Source organism: Coenobita brevimanus, chromosome 61, assembly GCF_032717465.1.
Source record: "Coenobita brevimanus isolate Jiangsu-jjx chromosome 61, ASM3271746v2, whole genome shotgun sequence".
NCBI classification, from domain to species: domain Eukaryota; kingdom Metazoa; phylum Arthropoda; class Malacostraca; order Decapoda; family Coenobitidae; genus Coenobita; species Coenobita brevimanus.
The window spans coordinates 13,423,078-13,442,749 of record NC_137014.1 but is presented as its reverse complement, the minus strand read 5'-3'; the positions used below and the strand labels follow the sequence as shown (position 1 = coordinate 13,442,749).

The following is a 19,672-nucleotide window of genomic DNA, read 5'->3' as shown; positions in this document are numbered from 1 at the left end:
TGAACGTGCATGCGTGTGAGTGGGCCTGCACGTGCATGTGTGTGCGTGTTTTATGTACAAAACGTTCAGTGACACCGCTGTGCAGAACTAGCTGGCGTCTACTCTCTCTCTCTCTCTGGCTGGCTGGCTGGCCCTCTCGCTCAGTCATCTGACACACATTCGATGGCTGTCACACCCACTGCAGCACCGATGATCACACATACACACTGACTCACATTACGGTATGGAGAATGTGCATACCTGTATATGCAGCATCCCTGAGCAACACATTCTCTCCAACTTTCCTGGTTAAGACTGATAAAGCATTTGCCACTTGGGCGAGATATGGTACATATAGCATGATGCAACTGACAACTCCATTTGGAGCACTTCTTGAAAAGCCACTCAGGGATGAATGAGGCTGGTTACTCTCATTTTAGCCTCTAAATGATGGGTGTCCACATATGCTGTTTGGGGGTACTGAGACCAAAAAGATGGGTGTCCGCACTTGCTGTCCGAGGGTACTGGGGCCTAAAAGACGGTGTCCGTATATGCTGTTCGTGGGTACTGGGGCCAAAAAGATGGGTGTCTGCATATGCTGTTCGAGGGTACTGAGACCAAAAAGACAGGTGTCTGCATTTGCAGTAATGCCTCCCCACCCCCCCAACCCACCCCACCTCCCTACCATCACACCAACACACCACCCCCAACCACCTCCACCCCCAACTCCCCACCATCCCTCCACCACCCCCCATCCTCCCATCCCCAAAACCCAACTCCCCCAAACTGCCACCAAAACCTGCCCCACCACCCCCAACTCCCACCCCAACCTCCCCACCACCCCTAACCCCTACCTTCTCACCATCCCAACCCCCTACCTCCCCCACAACCCCCATCCCCCCAACAACCCCACCACCACCCCCACTCCCCTACCATCCCCCCAACCCCTTATTTCCACCACCCCAACCCCCTACCCTCCCCCACCCCTCACCCACCCCACACACCCATCTCCCAAACCCCCCACACCCCTCCAACCTCCACCACAATCTCCACCCCCTACCCATCACCTCACCCACATCTCACACCCACCTCCACCTCCCCCAATCACCCAGCCCCCCCCACTGCACCACCCAACAACCCCACACCACACTCCACACCCCCCACCACCTCCCCCCACAAACCCCGCACCATATCGCACCCGCTGATTATGCCTGTCCTGAGCTTATGTCAAAAGATTCTGATGCCCATCTTTCAGGGGTTAAATGTCAGCACCAACTTGCCTAACCCCAGACTCCTCCGCTCCTCATGGGGCAATATACACCCACCGCAAATTGACTTAGGACCTACACACAGAATTGCTGTGGGATAGTTGTTTTTGCTTTGAGTTCCCACCTCTACCAAGGGAATTTTTTGGGCAAGAAGTAACTGGCAACTCCTCTGGTGTTGGCAGGAGGTGATGAAACACTCAGCACGTCAGTGCTTGCCCAGAAGCGAGAGTGGGAGTATATGTTCCCGTCGTTCCGAGCTTGCACCTCACTCTTTTTCGTATGCATTACTATTTGCCCTGTTAGTTTCCTAGAATCGGGTTGTCATGCCTGTTAAGTACTGCTCAAGGGATGAGACGATCCATAACATTGCATGGAGGCAGGATAATGTCCCTATCAACACGACTTGTGAACGTACTGGACGCGCAAAGTCGACCATCATGGAGATTCTTGCTGCAGCGCGCAGCCTGCCACCTGACGACGCACCAGAGCACAAGCATGGCGGTGGAAAGAAGAGGATGACTTCCAATGGCACAGATATGCTTCTGAGGCAGGAAGTAATCAAGAATCCTCGACTGACAGCAACAGCATTGAAGAGAATGCATACCCAGCTGTAACAAGACACTTAATTCAAAATATCCAACACTGCTTGCAGAAGGAGCTAGGTTTGCCAAGCTGCACCGCAGCCAAGAAACCGTTTCTCACTGACTGCATGAAGAAGCAGTGCATTCAGTTTGCCAAGATGTATGCACACTGGACATCGGATGAGTGGAGAAAAGTTACATTTTTCCGATGAAAGCAGATTTCAAGTGTTCCAGGTGCGTTCTGCCAAGGTTCATCGCCCTGCCTCCTGTAGTCAATATGACCCTGCTTACATGGTGACGACTGTTAAACACCCACAGTCAGTAATGGTAGGGGAGTGTTTCTCATGTTTTGGGAAGGAGAGGCCTCTACTTTCTTCCTAAGAACTTGATGATGAAAGGTGGCCGGTACATTCAAGTTCTGAAAGATTATTTGCTAAGCTTTTTTGCTATACATGGGTGCAACTTTTTCAAGCACAGTTCAGCTCCATCTCACAAGTCAAGAAAGGTGACAAAATGGCTTCAGGATAATTGGGCTGAGGTCCTCGACTGGCCTGGCAAACAGTCTGGATCTACAGCCAATAGAAAACTGCTGGGCAAAGATGAAGAAAATCATGGCAGAGAAGAACACACCCAATCTGGACAACCTCAAGACTCAGCTGACAAATGTTTGATGCAAAGAAATGTCCTTAGATTACTAGTGATTCCATGCCAAAATGCAACCAACTGGTCCTGAAAAACAAGGGAAACGTGATTTCATATTAATGAATGGCATTTCATGAACAAACATTGTGATATACCATGACTTCTGTGTTTTTTAATACCTCGAGGTCCTAAGTCAATTTGCGGTTGCTGCAGGATTGGATGATGGATGGATGAAATTATATCCATCATCTTCATCATCATCCAAACCTCCTTTCCCACTCTAGGGCAGGGTGAGGAGTAGCATTGTCCAGACAGTCCAAATTTGCCCAATCCAATGGGCCACACTTCCATTCATTCATCATTCAAGCCCCTGGAATCCTGGCCCTGTCGGATACGCCAAAAACATTCACCACGTTCTGTAGCTTCACATAAATGTATCCGAGTGAGTCAATCAGGACGCTGCCACGTTAACAAAGAGTGCCAAATCCCTGATCATGCACTTCTCCTCAAAACATTCATCCAGCCGGCTCGATCTCGTCAGTTCCCTAGCCTCACCAACTTCCAAACCTCTCTTCCTCACACACTCATCCACCATATCTCTCCAACTTCTCCTTGGCCTACCTCGCCTCCTCCCTCCTTCAAAATCGCTCAGATATACAGCTACCGTGAACTGACTTAGGACCTCCTCCCACAAGGTATTAAAAAACACAGAAATCACAGTATATCACAATGTTTCTTCATGAAATGCAATTCATTAACATGAAATAATCTTTACATTGTTTTTCAGGACCAGTTGGATGCATTTTGGCATGGAATCACTTAGATCTCTAAAGTAATCTAGGGACATTTCCTTGCATCAAACATCTGCCAGTTCAGTCTTGGGGTTGTCCAGATTGCATGTCTTCTCTGCCATAATTTTCTTCATCTTTGCCCAGCAATCTTTTATTGGATTTAGATTTGGACTGTTGCTAGGCCAGTCGAGGACCTCAATTCGATTATCCTGAAGCCATATTGTCACCTTTCTTGACTTGTGACATGGAGCTGAATCATGCATGAAAAAATCTCACCCATGAATAACAAAAAATTTAAACAAATGATCTTTCAGAACTTGAATGTGACGGCCACCATTCATCATCAAGTTAGGAAGAAAGTAGAGGCTTCCCCTTCCCATTTCACCTGAGAAACACCCCCATACCATTACTGACTGTGGGTGCTTAACAGTCAGCAACATGTAAGCAGGGTCATATCGACTACAGGAGACAAGGCGACAAACCTTGGCAGAACGCACCTGGAAAACTTGAAATGTGCTTTCATCAGAAAACATAACTTTTCTCCATTCATCCGATGTCCAGTATGCATACTTCTTGGCAAACTGAATGCGCTGGTTCACCATGCGGTCAGTGAGATGCAGTTTCTTGGCTGCGGTGCAGCTTGGCAAACTCAGCTCCTTCTGCAAGTGGTATTGGATAGTTCGAATTGAGACGTCTTGTAACAGCTGGGGATGCATTCTTTTCAATTCTGCTGCTGTCAGTTGAGGATTCTTGATTACTTCCCTTTTCAGAAGCGTATCTGTACCTCTGGAAGTCGTCCTCTTCTTTCCACCGCCAAGCTTGTGCTCTCGTATAACATCAGGTGGCAGGCCACGCACTGCAAGAATCTTCATGATGGTCGACTTTGTGCGTCCAGTAAGTTCACAAATCATGTTGATAAGGACGTTATCCTGCCTACAAGCAATGATACAGACCCTCTCATCCCTTGAGCAGTACTTTCCAGGCATGACAACTCGATTCTAGGAAACTAACAGGGCAAAAAGTAATGCATACGAAAAAAGAGAGAGGTGCAGGCTCGGAACAACGGGAACATATACTCCCACTCTCGCTTCTGGGTAAGCACAGTTGTGCTGAGTGTTTCATCACCTCCCGCCAACACCAGAGGAGCTGCCAGTTACTTCTTGCCCCAAAAATTCCCTTGGTAGAGGTGAAAACGCAAAGCTAAGACAGATAACTCTCTCACAGGAATTCTGTGTTTAGGTCTTAAGTCAATCTGAGGTGGGTGTACTTTTTTCACCACTTTATTGTTATCCATTCTCTCCACATGAGCATACCATCTCAGTACACTGCCTTCGATTCTGGTGTCCACCGACATTCTCACTCCACACATTCACAAATCACATTTTTTCATATCCTATCCACCCTCTGTACATTCCTCAGCAGTCCCATCTCCACTGTTCTTACTCTTGATTTTTCATTTTCACGCCACACCATAGTCTCACATCCATATGTTAAAGTTGGCACTAACACTCCTTCATGTAAGCCTCGTGCAGCTGCAACACTCGAGTCTCTGTTTTTTATTAAGGCCTTCATTGCACCAGCTACTTTTCTTCCTTGTGTCACTCTACTTTCAACTTTTTTGCACATTTTCCTCTCTTTTCTATCACTGTACCCAGGTATCTGAACTCTCTCACCAATTCCAGTCTCTCTCCATTCACTGTAACAGCATTTCTCAACTTTTTTACCCTTATGAAACCCTTTTAAAAATTTTTATGTCTCAGGGAACCCTTACATAAAAATTATTATATATCATTATTAATATCCTTCTTTCTCCTGTATAAACTTAAAGTTTATAAGGAGAACATGATATTTTTTTTTTCTAATAACTGGTTTAAGCAAAAAATAACTTATGTTTATCTCAAGTTTATAGACAATGCAAAAAAAATATTACAGTAATCCCGCATTATATGATGCCTCTTTATACAATATTTCGCTCATGCAATGTCAAAATTTTAGTACCCTATGCCCACTATACAACGGGAAAGATTTGCTACAACGATGGATCATCCGCGGTTCAGTGAACAGCGAATGTGCAAATGCAACAAAAACGTCCTCACACTGTTGCATTGGACCACACACACTTGTCCACCGGTCCAGCCTCATTAGCTAGCCCTGCCCAGCCAGCCAGTTCTGACATTGATGAGTGAGGGCTGTGACTGTGAGGCCGAGTCGGGACAATTCGCTGTCAGGACAATTCCCCGTCATTTATTTAGTAATTGTCCCCGTCATTTATTTAGTATCAGTTTATTTAGCAAGTACACTAGTTTTTGAATTATGTAAGTTATAAAAGTGATGGTGGTTTATTGTTTTTAAAGTAAATGTAAAATATGGCGTCAAATCATGGGCATTAAATGAAAAATAATAATATATTGAAACGTGAATCAGTTGATTTATGATCGTTCCTTCATCTTAGCATAAGGCTACATACGACACATTGGCATTTTTATAAATGCCTAATTACCTTAAGTGAATGATCAACATACTTTGGAATTATACAAATAATCTTCATATTACGTCTATATAAATGTTTCGGGACAATTCGCCATCACAACAATAACACGACAATTCGCCATCGGGACTTTTCATTGTCAGGATGATTCCCCGTCATTTATTTTCATATCAGTTTATTTAGGAAGTACACTAGTTTTTTAGTACTGTACTTGTACCTCTTCAAAGTCGTTTTAAAATATACCCAGGATGTTGTAGTACCAATGGAAATTAATGAAAACAGCTATGGGTGATGCTAGAACATAATTCAAAGTCAACTACAGCAAGGTAGAAACAAGTTAAATACTGTCTAAAAGTGCAACTTACAAATGATATCCAAAGCCAATGCTACTGAATGAAAATAGACTTTGATAGATCCCCATGAAAATTAGTTATTAAAGTATCAGTTAATCAGTAATATTTATAGAATGACGGGGAATTGTCCTGATGGGGAACGTCCATATTATGACAGCGAATTGTCGACTTCATGGCGAATTGTCTAGGAACCACATAAACAACCCTTGCTTGCTTCAGTAAAGGTAAGAACTACTGTATACTGTAGTTTTCATGTTTTTTTCTCTTTATTCACTATTAATGTGTTACTTTAAATGTTTAAACATAAGGATATTTCATGTACTGTATGTGAGTGATAAGGTGTGTGTATGTGAGAGTTTAGGCACGTCTGGGAATGTATCCTCATTGACTCCATGTTATAATGGGATTGCTATATGATGGATTGCTTTACGATGGGGTTTTCAGGAACGGAACCCCATCGTATAATGAGGGATTACCGTAATAAATAGAAATAAATAAATAACTGAAATCAACCTGCTTGTTCAAGAGACCTCATAATTTATGGAGGGTTTCATTCACACAAAAAATGAACTAAATAACCAATATCATATATAACACATGTAAACAGAATGAAAACAGATCATAACTACTAGTACTACTACAATAACTTGACAAATAAAACTTAAAAAATAAAACTGAAGCAGATTAAGGCAAACAGAAGAACTAACTTTGCGGGAGAGAAAGAGAGAGAGAGAGAGAGAGAGAGAAACACATACACAAACTTCTCATAAACTAACCAAAAAATCATAAACATACTTAAACTGTTAAAATTCATATAAAATCCCTAAATGATGAGTAACATTTACTAAATAACGTGGGTAAATAAGGGACTGTACCAGCATGCTAGGAAGTGCATATGGGACTGATGGAGACCATGCGTGTGTCCTGTACTCGAGTGAGTCACTTGACGACACACGAATCCGTCACGTATAGCTCCAATCTACTGACCACTAAAGGCGGTTTCACGCTGGCGCCGTAAAGACATCGCTAAGAATATTCCCTATAATTATTATACTTTTAAATGATATAACAAGTTAAAACTTTAAGATAATACCCAGTTAAAACTTAAGATAATACCCAAGAATTTTCCAAGAATATGCCGGACATGTATGGTAAAATTACGAATATGAAATTAAACACGAAAATTACTCAAAGATGCATTTACATATGATTAGCCTATTTATCACTATTTCTCTCGGAACCCCTAGCAACCTCTTGCAGAACCCAAGGGTTCTGGGGAACCCCGGTTGAGAAATGCTGCACTGTAGCATCACACTGGGAGTCATCTTCCCTCTCAATAACCATCACTTTAATCTTTTCTACATTTACTCTCAGGACATGACACTCACAGTCATCAGCAAAACTCTGCACTAGCCTACCAGGTTCTTGTCCGGTATTTGCATGCAGTACTGCATCATTAGCATACAACAAATTTGAGGTACTCTATCCATCACCATTCATTACTAATGTCATCCCTCTCTCCATTACTCATGTTTTTACTTCTCTCATCACCCCATCCATATATATATATATATATATACTGAACAACCACGGGGACATCACACAGCCTTGTTGCACACCCATGCCGATCGTGAACCACTCACTTAGACGCTCATTAACCCTTACACATGCTTCATTACCATCACAGAAACTCTTGACGGCACCTAGCAGCTTACCATGTATACCGTACATTCGCAAAACTTTCCACAATCCTTCTTCGTCCACTTTGCCGTATGCTTTTTCCAGATCCATGAATGCCATATACACCTTATGGTCCTTCTCACATGCCCTCTCTGCTGTCTCACTGCAAATATTTGCTCCACACATCCTCTGCCACTCCTAAAACCACCCAGTTCATCACTCACTACGATTTCTGAGATCTCTCTTCTATCTATCTATCTATCTATCGCCAGATGCCTTAATCCTGCACGGGGTGGCCACAAACAAATCGCCTCCACGTCGCCCTGTCCTCCGCCATTTCACTGCCCTGCTCCCATCTCACACCCCCCTCTCTCATATACCTCTCCACTCAATCCCTTCATCTCATCCTCGGCCTCCCCCTCCCTCTCCCCCCCTCCACCTCACTCACATACACTCTCCTTTTCAGTCTCTCACCCTCCATCCTCTCTTACATTCTCTATAATAATTCTTCCATATACCTTCCCTACCACACTCAATAAACTTATACCACGATAATTCTTGCACTCACTTCGTTCACCTTTATTTTTGTACAGGGGTACAATCACAGCCTTTTTCCACTCTGCAGGCACAGTTTCACTCATCCATGTCTTCTTACATGTCTCCAACAAGCACTTCATTCCACTCTCTCCACTACACGTAAGCATCCCTGCATGCACCTCATCAACCCCAGCTGCTTTCCCATTTTTCAGCCGCTTCACAGCACTCTTCACCTGTGCGAGTGTCACGTCTCCTGGTACTGCATTCCTTCTCCGCATACCCCCAAACCAATAATGTTTACAGCTGCTCTGCTCTCTCTATTCCCAATCATCAGGCTTTCAAAATATTCTTTCCATCTGGTCCTTACTTCATCCCCATGGTTTAATAATCTACGGTATCTACCACCTACATCCTTCACACCATCACATTTCTTTCCACTTTCACTTCTACATTTCCCCACCTCTTTCCAGAATAACTTCCTATTTTCAGAGTAGTTCGCCTTCATTATTCTTCTTAGATCATCATTTACCTCCTCTTTTTTCCTCTTCACTAGTCTCTTTACCTGCTTCTTGCCCTCAATATATTCAGTTCTTATTTCAACTGAACCCCTGTCCTGTAACCACTTCAGCCACTTCTTCCTCTTTTCCTCCACCGCTCTCTTAACCTCATCATCCCTCCATGCTGTACCTTTCTTCTTTGTTGGTACACTACACCCCACTTTAGCATTCCTAACTAAGCAACCCCTAAATGCATTCCACGGGCTGTCTAGATCCATTTCATTCCAATTCACTAACTCCACCCCTACTTTGGTCCTGTAATCATCTGCCATTTCTTTGATCCTCAGCTTCTCAACTTTCAGTCTTTCTCCCTGGCTGCTCCTCTCTCTCCTGGTCCACCTCACTCCTCTCAGCTTGATCTTCCATATCACAATCATATGATCTGACAGACCTCCACAGTGTCCCCTCACAGCCCTTGAATCAGCAACCATTCCCATCATCGACCTCTCTACGAGCACATAATCAGGCTTCTTTCAACACGATCCCGGTTCCCTCAATACCATGCATATTTAAATGCATCTTTGTGTTTGAAATACGAGTTACAAATGCACAAACTCCTCTCCTGACACATATCCTTTAGTCACTTCCCATTATCATTTTCTCCTGGTACTCCATAACAACCCATTATGTCATCCTCAGGACCAGAGACTACTCATCCATTCATATCACCCATTATGATCACTTTATAGCTCCTGGGCATTTCTCCCACTACTTCATCCAGCTCATCCCAAAACCTGTCTTTCTCTCTCTCACTCCTGTCCTCACACGGTGCATACGCTACAATTACTGCCACTTTCACCTTCTCAAACTTGAATTTGACATACAAACACCTCGAGCTGACACATTTGTAGTCTCTCATTCCACTCTGCCACACCTCATTCATCAACAAAGCAACGCCTTCCTTGTACCTTCCTCGCCCATTCATTCCCGATCTTACACATTTCACACCCTCCCACTCCTCCACTTCACACCCTTTCATCTTTGTTTCACACAATGCTATCACGGCATATCTTGCACTCTTGAACATTTCCCCGTTTTCACCCTCTTGCTCTCCTCATTCACACCTCTCACATTCCACATGGCCATGCGAATCTGCCCATTTGGTTGGGGCCCAGGACAGGTATTGGGTCCTCCGAGGCTCTCTGAAACAACTGCCATGATTACGTGATTTTGCATAGGGGAATCTGGAGGACCCTTAACCCTGCCGGAAACCCTGGTTATATGGTTACAACCCAGCGTAATAATGGTTTCCTGGGTACAGGAAACCATCTGGCTTGTCACTCAGTGTAGAGATCATATAGGATCTCTACAGTGAGTGGGTGGATGGGCACCCCATCCACCATTGTACATATATATACAGTATATATATATATATATATATATATGTATATATACAGTCGGCGCAATGGAAGTCTGGACCCTCTAATTTGCACCATATATTTGGTAGGGTCCAAGAAATATTGTAGGAAAATTCCTGTAGTCGGCGGATTTTTTTTCTGGTGGCTTCTAGCAACTTTACAGGCTTAACCCCTAAAATGCAGCCATGGACAGCTGACCCCCCCCCCCCCGGTGGCGGGGTAGGATTGCGGTTTGTAGGAAATATTAGCCAAAAATCAGAGATTAACCCTAGAACATTATACTTGGTATGGCAGATAGTACTTACATTCAGCTTTCTCCTGAGACAGGTGTTGAGCCTTCGTGGACTACCCAAGGACTTGTGGAGACTTGTAAAGTTGGGTAACAAAATCTTCACTTTCACACCTCCAGCAACCTGGTTTCCCCTCTACCACAGCCTCATTCTGTCACAGTAAACTTTATACTACAACGTACAGGTAGTTTGGAATCCGTATTTGTAAAATAAGCACTGAAAATAAGGCTAAAATCAACAAAGCATATGGCCGACATGCAGTGCGGCGGAGGTCTTCCCGTCACTCAACAAACATTTCCATTTTCACAGCTAAAAAAACGTATACTACATTATTTTCAATCATAGTACTTCCCAAAAGACCACCGCGGCGTGCTTTTATTCTGCCTTATGCCCATCACTTTATTCTCGTTCCCGTTGGCCGCTCGCACTGACTCGGAAGAGCTAGAACTCGCCACAATGTCACTTTGAAAGCCTGCGGTAAACTGACGCTAAACAGGAGCAAACCGCGCGAAAAAAAGGTAGTGTGACAATTGGGGAAACAAGCGTTTCCTATTAGCATAAACTGCCTGTGAGAGCAGAGCACAGATTTACAGTTCTGAGCAGTCAGAGCACTACCATATATCACAACCAGGCTGGCCGGGCCGTGGGGGGGGGAGGGGGGGAAAACGCGATACTTGGCAACAACGGAGGTCAGTAGTACAAAGGTCAAGTTAGCTAATTGTAGCTAAAGGGTGGTGGTACTGATAGACAATATCAGCTGGAACATCCTTGCCCGCGTTTATTCAAAATAAACTCGAATCGCAAACGCAACGATCCACCGTTATGTCCTTTTTGGTGATCGTCGCAAAAGCGACGCTCCGCGTTTAAAGGGTTAACACCACATGCTGAGAGTTTATGAGCTCAGTGCCTGCCATGGAGGTAGGATTAAGGGGAGGAGGCGCGCGGTCCAGAAAGTGAAGTCAGATCCGCCATCTTGGGATTGGCAAGAAGCAGCAGGTGTCCGCCGCACCCAGCCACAGTGAATTTGGTGGTTGTGAAGCCAAGATTGATTTCATTATGGTTTTCAACACATTATTTGATATAATGAATTCTAGAAATCTAAACGCAACTGGATACAAGTGCCCTATGCAACATAAAAATGCAGATAAAATCAAGGATTTTCTAATATCAGCAGAAACATATATTAGAACGCTAGCGCTCCCTGATGGGCAGCTCGTCATATCTTCAAATAGAAAGACAGGCTTTCTTGGTTTTCTTTTTTGCATAAGAAGCCTACAGTACCTCTATGAAACCTTAATTGCAACTCCAGTACCCACCCTTAAGTTTCTGATGACATACAAATTAAGTCAGGACCATATTGAGTTGCTGTTTGGGCTAGTAAGAGGTATGGGAGGTTGGAACAACAATCCAACAGTAAGGCAGTTTTCTGCTGCATATAAGAAATTGCTTGTGCACAATGACCTACAAGATATTGTTCGAGGCAACTGCTTACCACTAGAGTCTGTGCCAATATTAAATGTATCCAGCAGGTGTGTAAGAAACACTGAAAGTAATTCTTCTCTTCAATTAATTAATAATTCAGTCCTTAAAAGAAGAATACTAGATGATGCAGATAATCAAGAAGCAGGTGACTATATATATATTCCAAGTCATTCCTACCTCTCAAAGTGTGTGAATAAAATTGTGGCATATATTGCCGGTTTTGTTGCATATAAATTGATGGTCATTACACTGTGAACCATGCATTTCCGCCCTAAGCTTAGATAAGGATGATGCAAGCAACCTTCACTCACTAGCTAAAGTAAAGGACAGAGGAAACTTGGTGTATCCTTCTGATAGTGTCATTGACATTTGTGTAACTGCAGAAAAACTGTTCAGAGAAAAAGTGTCATGTAACAGTGCAGGGCAGGGGGCTATTACTAAGTTAGTTACTTAAGTGTTGGCTTATTGTAACCAAAAGGACATATTCCCCACCTTAACTAGTCATATGTATGACACAGACCCTCAGGTAAACCACCTGCATCTGTTAGTTAAGGCAGTTGCCGAGACATATTTGCAGGTACGGTTTAAGTATGAAGGTACACAGATAACTAATAAGTTAGCAAGTAATGTTAAGGTAAGGAGCCGTCAGTTGATACTACAGGTTGGCGCGGCGCGGCCTTTCTGCCAGTCCTGGGCGTTGGCGAGAGCGGGGCAGACTGGCTTCACTTTCCCTAGACACCTCACCCCGCGCGCGCCGCCTCCTCTTTATCCTACCTCCATGGTGCCTGCCTGACTTTGGATGGGAAAGCACGTCATATTTTCTTGTCCTGCCTGGCCCTTGTTAATTTCAAAGCTCTCGTTTTCACACCCTCCTTTGCCTTAGTGAATCATTGGAGATGGGTCCCAAGCCACTAACTGATGTAGAAAAAGCCTGAATTTTAACTATGAGAGAGGAAAATGTAAATATTAAGGATAACTGTATTTGAACTGGGCGAGGAAAATCTACCGTTATGGCACTCCTCACTGCTGCCCACCATCTGCCAAAAAACACAATTCCCCAACATAAAGACAGGCTAGGACCTAAAAGGAAGACATCACCAACTACAGACAGGTTACTGAAGCAAGCTGTGATAAAATACCCACGTTTGACTGCTAGACAACTGAAAGATATGTACCCAGAATTGCTGAAAGATGTGTCTGAAAGAACCATACAGCATCAACTTCAGAAAGACTTCAAGATCCAAAGCCGTACTGCTGCACTGAAGCCTCTCCTTAATTTTTACATTTTCCTCTCTCATAAGTTAAAATTCAGGCTTTTCCTACATCAGTTAGTGGCTTCGGACCCATCTCCAATGATTCACTAAGGCAGAGGAGGGTGTGAAAACGAGAGCTTTGAAATTAACAAGGGCCAGGCAGGACAAGAAAATCTGACGTACTTTTCCATCCAGTCAGGCAGGCACTGATCTCACAAACTCACAGCATGTGGTGTTAAGCCTGTAAAGTTGCTAGAAGCCACCAAAAAAAAAAATCCACCGACTACAGGAATTTTCCTACAATATTTCTTGGACCCTACCAAATATATGGTGCGAAATAGAGGGTCCAGACTTCCATTGCGCCGACTGTATATGTACAGTAATTATATATATATATATATATATATATAGTACAGTATATACTATATATAGTAATCCCTGTACTATCCGGACGCCAACTTTCTGGACACCCCCACTTACCGGATATTTTGGTCCCGGGATTCAGTATTAAAAAAAAAAAAAAAAAAAAAAAAACCCCCTCGTAATTTGAACTCGGCGTGCGCGGCGCGGACCAGCTGTGTTTTGGTGCGTAGTTCCGCCATCGTCCGCTAGAGCGCCCCTGCATCCTCCCCACTTACCGCTCGTCTCTTGTTGTGAGTGCACGCTCGTCATCGTGGCCGCCCACGTGCTCGCTTTTGTGGTGGTGCCCTACCCGCTGCTGGCTCTCCTGCTGCTCTCCTATCTCTTATTAATGTGTGTCATGATGGCCCCGCTGCCTGAGAAGAGGAAGAGAGTGGTTCTGACTCTGGAGAAGAGGGAGATATTGGACAAGGTGGACACGGGATGGTCATTTCATGCATCCTCGCTGAGTTCAGTCTGGCCCGATCTTCTTTGTTTGATATTGAGAGATCCCGCAACAAACTAATGCAGTACACGGCTGACTTCTCAACGAAGAACAAACGCGACATGGATAGGAAGATGATGTTTACTCCCTGGTATGCCGAAGTCGACTGCTCCACGTTGATCTGGTATTGACAGCAACATGCTGCTGGTGTGCTGGTGTGTGGCACGGAGCTGAAGGCTGCTGCTGAGAAGTTCGCAAGGCAACATGACGCCCAAGACTTCAAGGCATCCGAGGGTTGGCTCTTTGCATTCAAGTTATGACATGGCCTTACCAACCGTAAGGCCCGTGGCGAAGCTTTGGACGCCAACGAGGATGGAGTAGACGAGTTTCGGCACAAGGTGATGCGCTTGATCAACAGGGAGGGCCTCACTCTCGGTCAAGTCTACAACGCTGACAAAACTGGTTTATTCTATTGTTCTTTGCAAACGAACACTTTAGCCGAGGAGTCGGAGAAGCGTGTACCTGGCCACAAGTTCTCCAAGCAACGGATGTCTGCTTTGTGTTGTGCCAATGCTAACGGCATGCACCAGTTTAAGCCCATTACTGTTGGCTGTGCAAAGCAGCCTCTGTGTCTTCGTGGGGTGATGGATGTCCTTTCTGTCGTTTGGAACCATTCTTTGAAGGCATGGTTCACTGCCCACATCTTCATTTCGTCAAGGAGGTCATCCATTACCAGGAAAAGACACTGGGAATCCCGCTTGACCAGGTAAAGACCGTCCTTCTCCTCGACAATGCACCTGCTAACAATGCAACAAGGACTTGGTGGCTGAGAATGGGCGCATTAGGTGCATGTTTATGCCACCTAATATGACTGCTCTCATCCAACCAATGGACCAGGAGTGATCATGGCAACAAAGAGGCTGTACCGACGGAAGTTCCTGGACGAGGTGATGGTTATTCTCGAGGACGAGGATGAGCGCTGGGAGGGACGGGACACGCGAGGCCAGCGGACTTTGGAAAACCATCGGCGCTACAACATCAAGTCTGCAATCTACAACTGGGCCAGTGCATGGAAGGAAATCCCTGTCAAGACTCTAGAAAATGGTTGGTCTCGTTTGCTTCACGGAACAGATGTGGAGCACGATTTCCTAGGTTTTGACATGGATGACTTCCATGTACGTCTACGTGAGCTTGGCGACAATGCTGATGTGGACGAAGTGCATGAGTAGTTGGATGACGACGAGGGCGATCCTGGGTATCGGACCATGTCCCATATCGAGATCACATCTTCAGTTGCAAGTGTCAGTACCCAGCTTGAAGATTCCGACAAGGACGGTGATGATGATGCGGACTCCTCTCAGCGTGACACTACTCCAACCATCCCCAAGCTAAGCGTACTCCGGGAACACGTAGAGTTCATTCTCGACTACCTGGAACAACCAGACTGAGACAGGGAGACGGGGCCATTGGGACTTGTGGAGGAAGTGCGTGCTTTCAGGCAGCGCATCATTAATCGCCAAAATAGTCGTTCCTTGCATCAATCAACCATTGACAGCTTTTTCAGACCCATGACCCACGCTGTGCCCAGCCCTGGCTCCACACCATTGCCTCTCCAAGACAGGTCCTCATCCTCATAGCCACAGCCCAGCACATCAGGCACGGTGGAGTCACTACTGGACGTGAGTTTGCGCCTGTCTTAAGAGTCGTCTGCAGTGGGTAGTTCATCACCACAACCCAGCGACACACCCCTAGGCCACCTGTTTCAGCTACTCTCAGACTCAGACAGTGATTAAATGACAAGAACTCTCCACTAGACCACATGGGAATTTACAGTGTTGTGCAGTGAAGAAAACAGTGCGTATTGTTAAGAAATTAGAATTGCAAGTGCAAAGACTTAAATGCAGAGTGCAACACTTATTTAATTAAGAAGCAATGAGGTGCAAGTAAGACTAGAGTGCGCAGTGTTAAGAGAATGAAATTCTGAGTGCAACTGACTAAGTTCAGTGCAAGACTTCATGTACAGTGTACTGCAGGTGCTTCAGGTACTCCTTTTTACTGTCAGAGTCTGAGAGGAGGTGGGTTATTCATTGTGATTGCCAGGGACTTGTTGTAAGTACCCAGAATGTTTCATATTGGACTGTGTTTTACATACTTACCTCTAAAACCTCATTTCACTCTTTAATGTCCCTTATTGGTGTGAATAGGGTCTTAGGTGCTATGCATGTGCAGTAGGAAGGTGTTTTTCTGAGTTAGGCTAGGTTAGGGTCCATAAGTACCAGTCCATGAGCCAGGGACTTGTTGTAAGTACCCAGAATGTTTAATATTGTATAAACTCACCTCTAAAACCTCATTCTCTAGTTCTTTTGCATTTATTTCAGTCTTTTATGTCCATTACTGGTGTGACTTGGGTCTTAAATAGGTGCTATGCATGTCCAGAGGGAGTTGTATAGGTGTTTTCTGAGTCAGGGTAGGTTAGGGTCCATAAGTACAGATTCAGGAGGCTGTGGCCCACTTTCTGGATGGGACCAATTTCCGGACATGCTTTTGGCTCTATTACATCGGAAAGTGGAGGGATTACTGTATATATATTTATATATATATATATATATATATATATATATATATATATATACAGTATATATATATATATATATATATATATATATATATATATATATATACAGTATATATATATATATATATATATATATATATATATATATAGTAATCCCTGTACTATCCAGATGCCCATTTTCAGGGCACCCCACTTACCGGACATTGTGGACCTGCACCATCAGATCCCAAAAATGGCCAAAAAAAATACCCCCCCCCCCAAAAAAAAAAAAAAAAATCACCCTCTCATAATTTGAAATTTCCACACAGCGCCAAACAGCTGTTTACACCATGTCCCTTTCACCCCTTCCTCCCCCTTCCCCCCTTCCCTGTCAGAGTTGTCATCTGGTATATTTCATCACCAAATGTGAGCCAATTTGGTAATGAAAAATTCGTTTGGTAAGGAATCAGAATAATGCATTACCAAATGGATTTTTCACATGTATGAGGATACACAGGATGGAGATGGTGGATTGTCTGCTCTCTCTGATTAATTTGCTAGCCTACATGACGTGAAAATAATCAACATGCTGTTAATTATAAGGAGAGTGATTACATGTATTTCCACTTGTATATATAATTAGTGAGGAATAAATGCTAGCATTAGAATTTGGTAATGAAAACTGAGGCGTTTGGTAATGTGGCTGTTGCGATCTGGCAACTCTGTTTCCCCATCACCAACACTCCAACAGTTACTGCTTAACTTCGACAGCAAGTGGATGCTTATTGCAGTGGATGCCACACGTGCTCGTTTTTTTTTGCGAATAAACAGTGAATAAAATGCAATACCTCGCCAGTAGACCACATGGGAATTTACAGTGTTGTGTAGTGTTAAGAAATTAGAGTTTAAAGTGCAAAGGATTAATTGTGGAGTGCAAACTGGCGGTTGAAACTGGGGTGATGCAATTAACAATGTGCAGTGTTAAACAATTATAACTCACAGTGCAAAGAAATACTGTAAGTGCAGCACAACAATGGATTACTGTACGTGCTTCAAGAGCATTTTAATCACTGCCAAAGCATTAAGAAGGCGGCCACAGACGTGCTGTAAGTACCCTGGCTGAGGTACAATCCCTTCTAATTCCTCATTCTTTGGTTCCTTTTCATTTATTTCATTCTTTATGTCCATTACTGGTGTGAATAGGGTTTTAAATAGGTTTAAATAGGTGCTATGCATGTCCAGCAGGGAGTTATTTAGGTGGCTTTCAAAGTTAGGTTGGATTAGGGTCCTTAAGTACCAGCCCAGCAGGCAGGTGCCCACTTTCTGGACATGCCTTTGGCTCTATTACATCGGATAGTGGAGGGATTACTGTATATACACACATCAATCTATCTATCTATTGCCAGACGCCATAATCCCGCAAGGGGTGGCCATTTGACTTTGAGTTATTAGTTTTACAAGGAGGGGGACTAACCCTCCACCAACCCACTTGTTGACACGTATGGAGCACGTACTGTATGGTTTGGTTATATGGTTACCACCCAGTGTTGTAAATGGTTTCTTGGCTTACAGGAAACCATTTGGCTTGTCACTCAATGTAAAGCCACCTGTAAAGGAAAGAAAAGCAATAAGAAGTGATGGGAAAGATGGGAGAAAGAGGAAGAGAGGAGGGAAGGCACAGCAAAAGAATAATAAACACTAAGGAAGAAGTAGGCAGCACTACATCAAGTGAGTGGATGATGGTCGCCACCACCTACCACAATATATATATATATATATATATTCCTGGTTCTTTGAAAGCAGTGATAAGAAACAGGGAAGTGAGCATGGAAATGAAAAAGTTCCTACATGACAGTATTGTGATACCAACTCTAATGTACGGAAGTGAAGCTTGGACGTTGTTGGAAGAACACAAGTCAAGAGTGAGAGCAGTGGAAATGAGTTATTTAAGAGGAGCCTGTGGAGTCACATGGAGAGACAGGCTGACAAATGCGGATATAAAGGAGCGTTGTGGTGTTGATGTGGATGTGATAGGAAGTGTTATGAGAAACACACTGAGGTGGTTTGGCCATGTGGAGAGGATGGAGGGTGAAAGACTGACGAAGAGAGTGTATGTGAGTGAGGTGGAGGGGGGAAGAGGGAGGGGGAGGCCGAGGATGAGATGGAGGGATGGGGTAGAGAGGTATATGAGAGAGGGGGGTGTGAGTTGGGAGCAGGGCAGTGAAATGGCGGGGGACAGGGCGACTTGGAGGCGATTTGTTTGTGGCCACCCCAAACAGGATTGAGGCGTCTGGCAATAGATAGATAGATAGATATTCCTTTTCCTTGTTTCTGGACCCTAGCTCAACCTCACCTGCAAGTGAAATGACTGAAATGTTCTATTACGAGAACAACAGGATGAAGGTCATAACCATAGAGTAAAGTCTGATTAAACATTTTTATCCAATTTGAACGAATCTTAGTGGTAGTGTTCAACATCACCCAAGGATGAGTTATTTAGTCTTAGAACACTGGGATAAAAGTCAAAGGAACAGAGATTGAAGACAATGATGATAGCCATTTTCATATCTGAGACCTTCAGTTCTTATGCTACTGTGGCAGATATACTCACTTGCATGCCAGCTTGTAGCCAGCTATGATTGATGTAGGATGTACCTTCTGCTTGACCAGGTCATCAGCAGCCTTGAGGAGCTCTGCCGCAATGATGACGACACTTGTAGTGCCATCACCAACCTGAGAACAAGGTATAATCATCATGAAAACACACACACTCCTTTCACTCAAACTCTGCCTGCATGCCCAATTTCTTATACTTAATCCCACTGACTGCCTCCCACCTTTACCTCTGCTCACCTCCCCTATCTCTTTCTCATCTATCTATCTAACTATATCCAGATGCCTTAATCCTGTACAGGATGGCCAAACACAAATCACCTCCATGCCGCCCTGTCCCCTTCCATTACGTTACCCTCAACCCAACTCACATACTCCTCTCATATACCTCTCCACTCCATC

At 44.1% G+C, this 19,672-nt stretch overlaps 1 protein-coding gene across 1 annotated transcript in view; it reads right to left on the bottom strand.

Moving 5' to 3' along the window:
* CCT1 (chaperonin containing TCP1 subunit 1) overlaps nucleotides 1-19,672 on the bottom strand; it is a 168,612-nt gene that overhangs the window by 100,311 nt on the left and 48,629 nt on the right. The window contains exon 4 of the mRNA XM_080275491.1: nucleotides 19,269-19,390. Coding sequence (XP_080131617.1) covers nucleotides 19,269-19,390 — 122 coding nt within the window. The remainder of the gene's footprint in view (nucleotides 1-19,268; nucleotides 19,391-19,672) is intronic.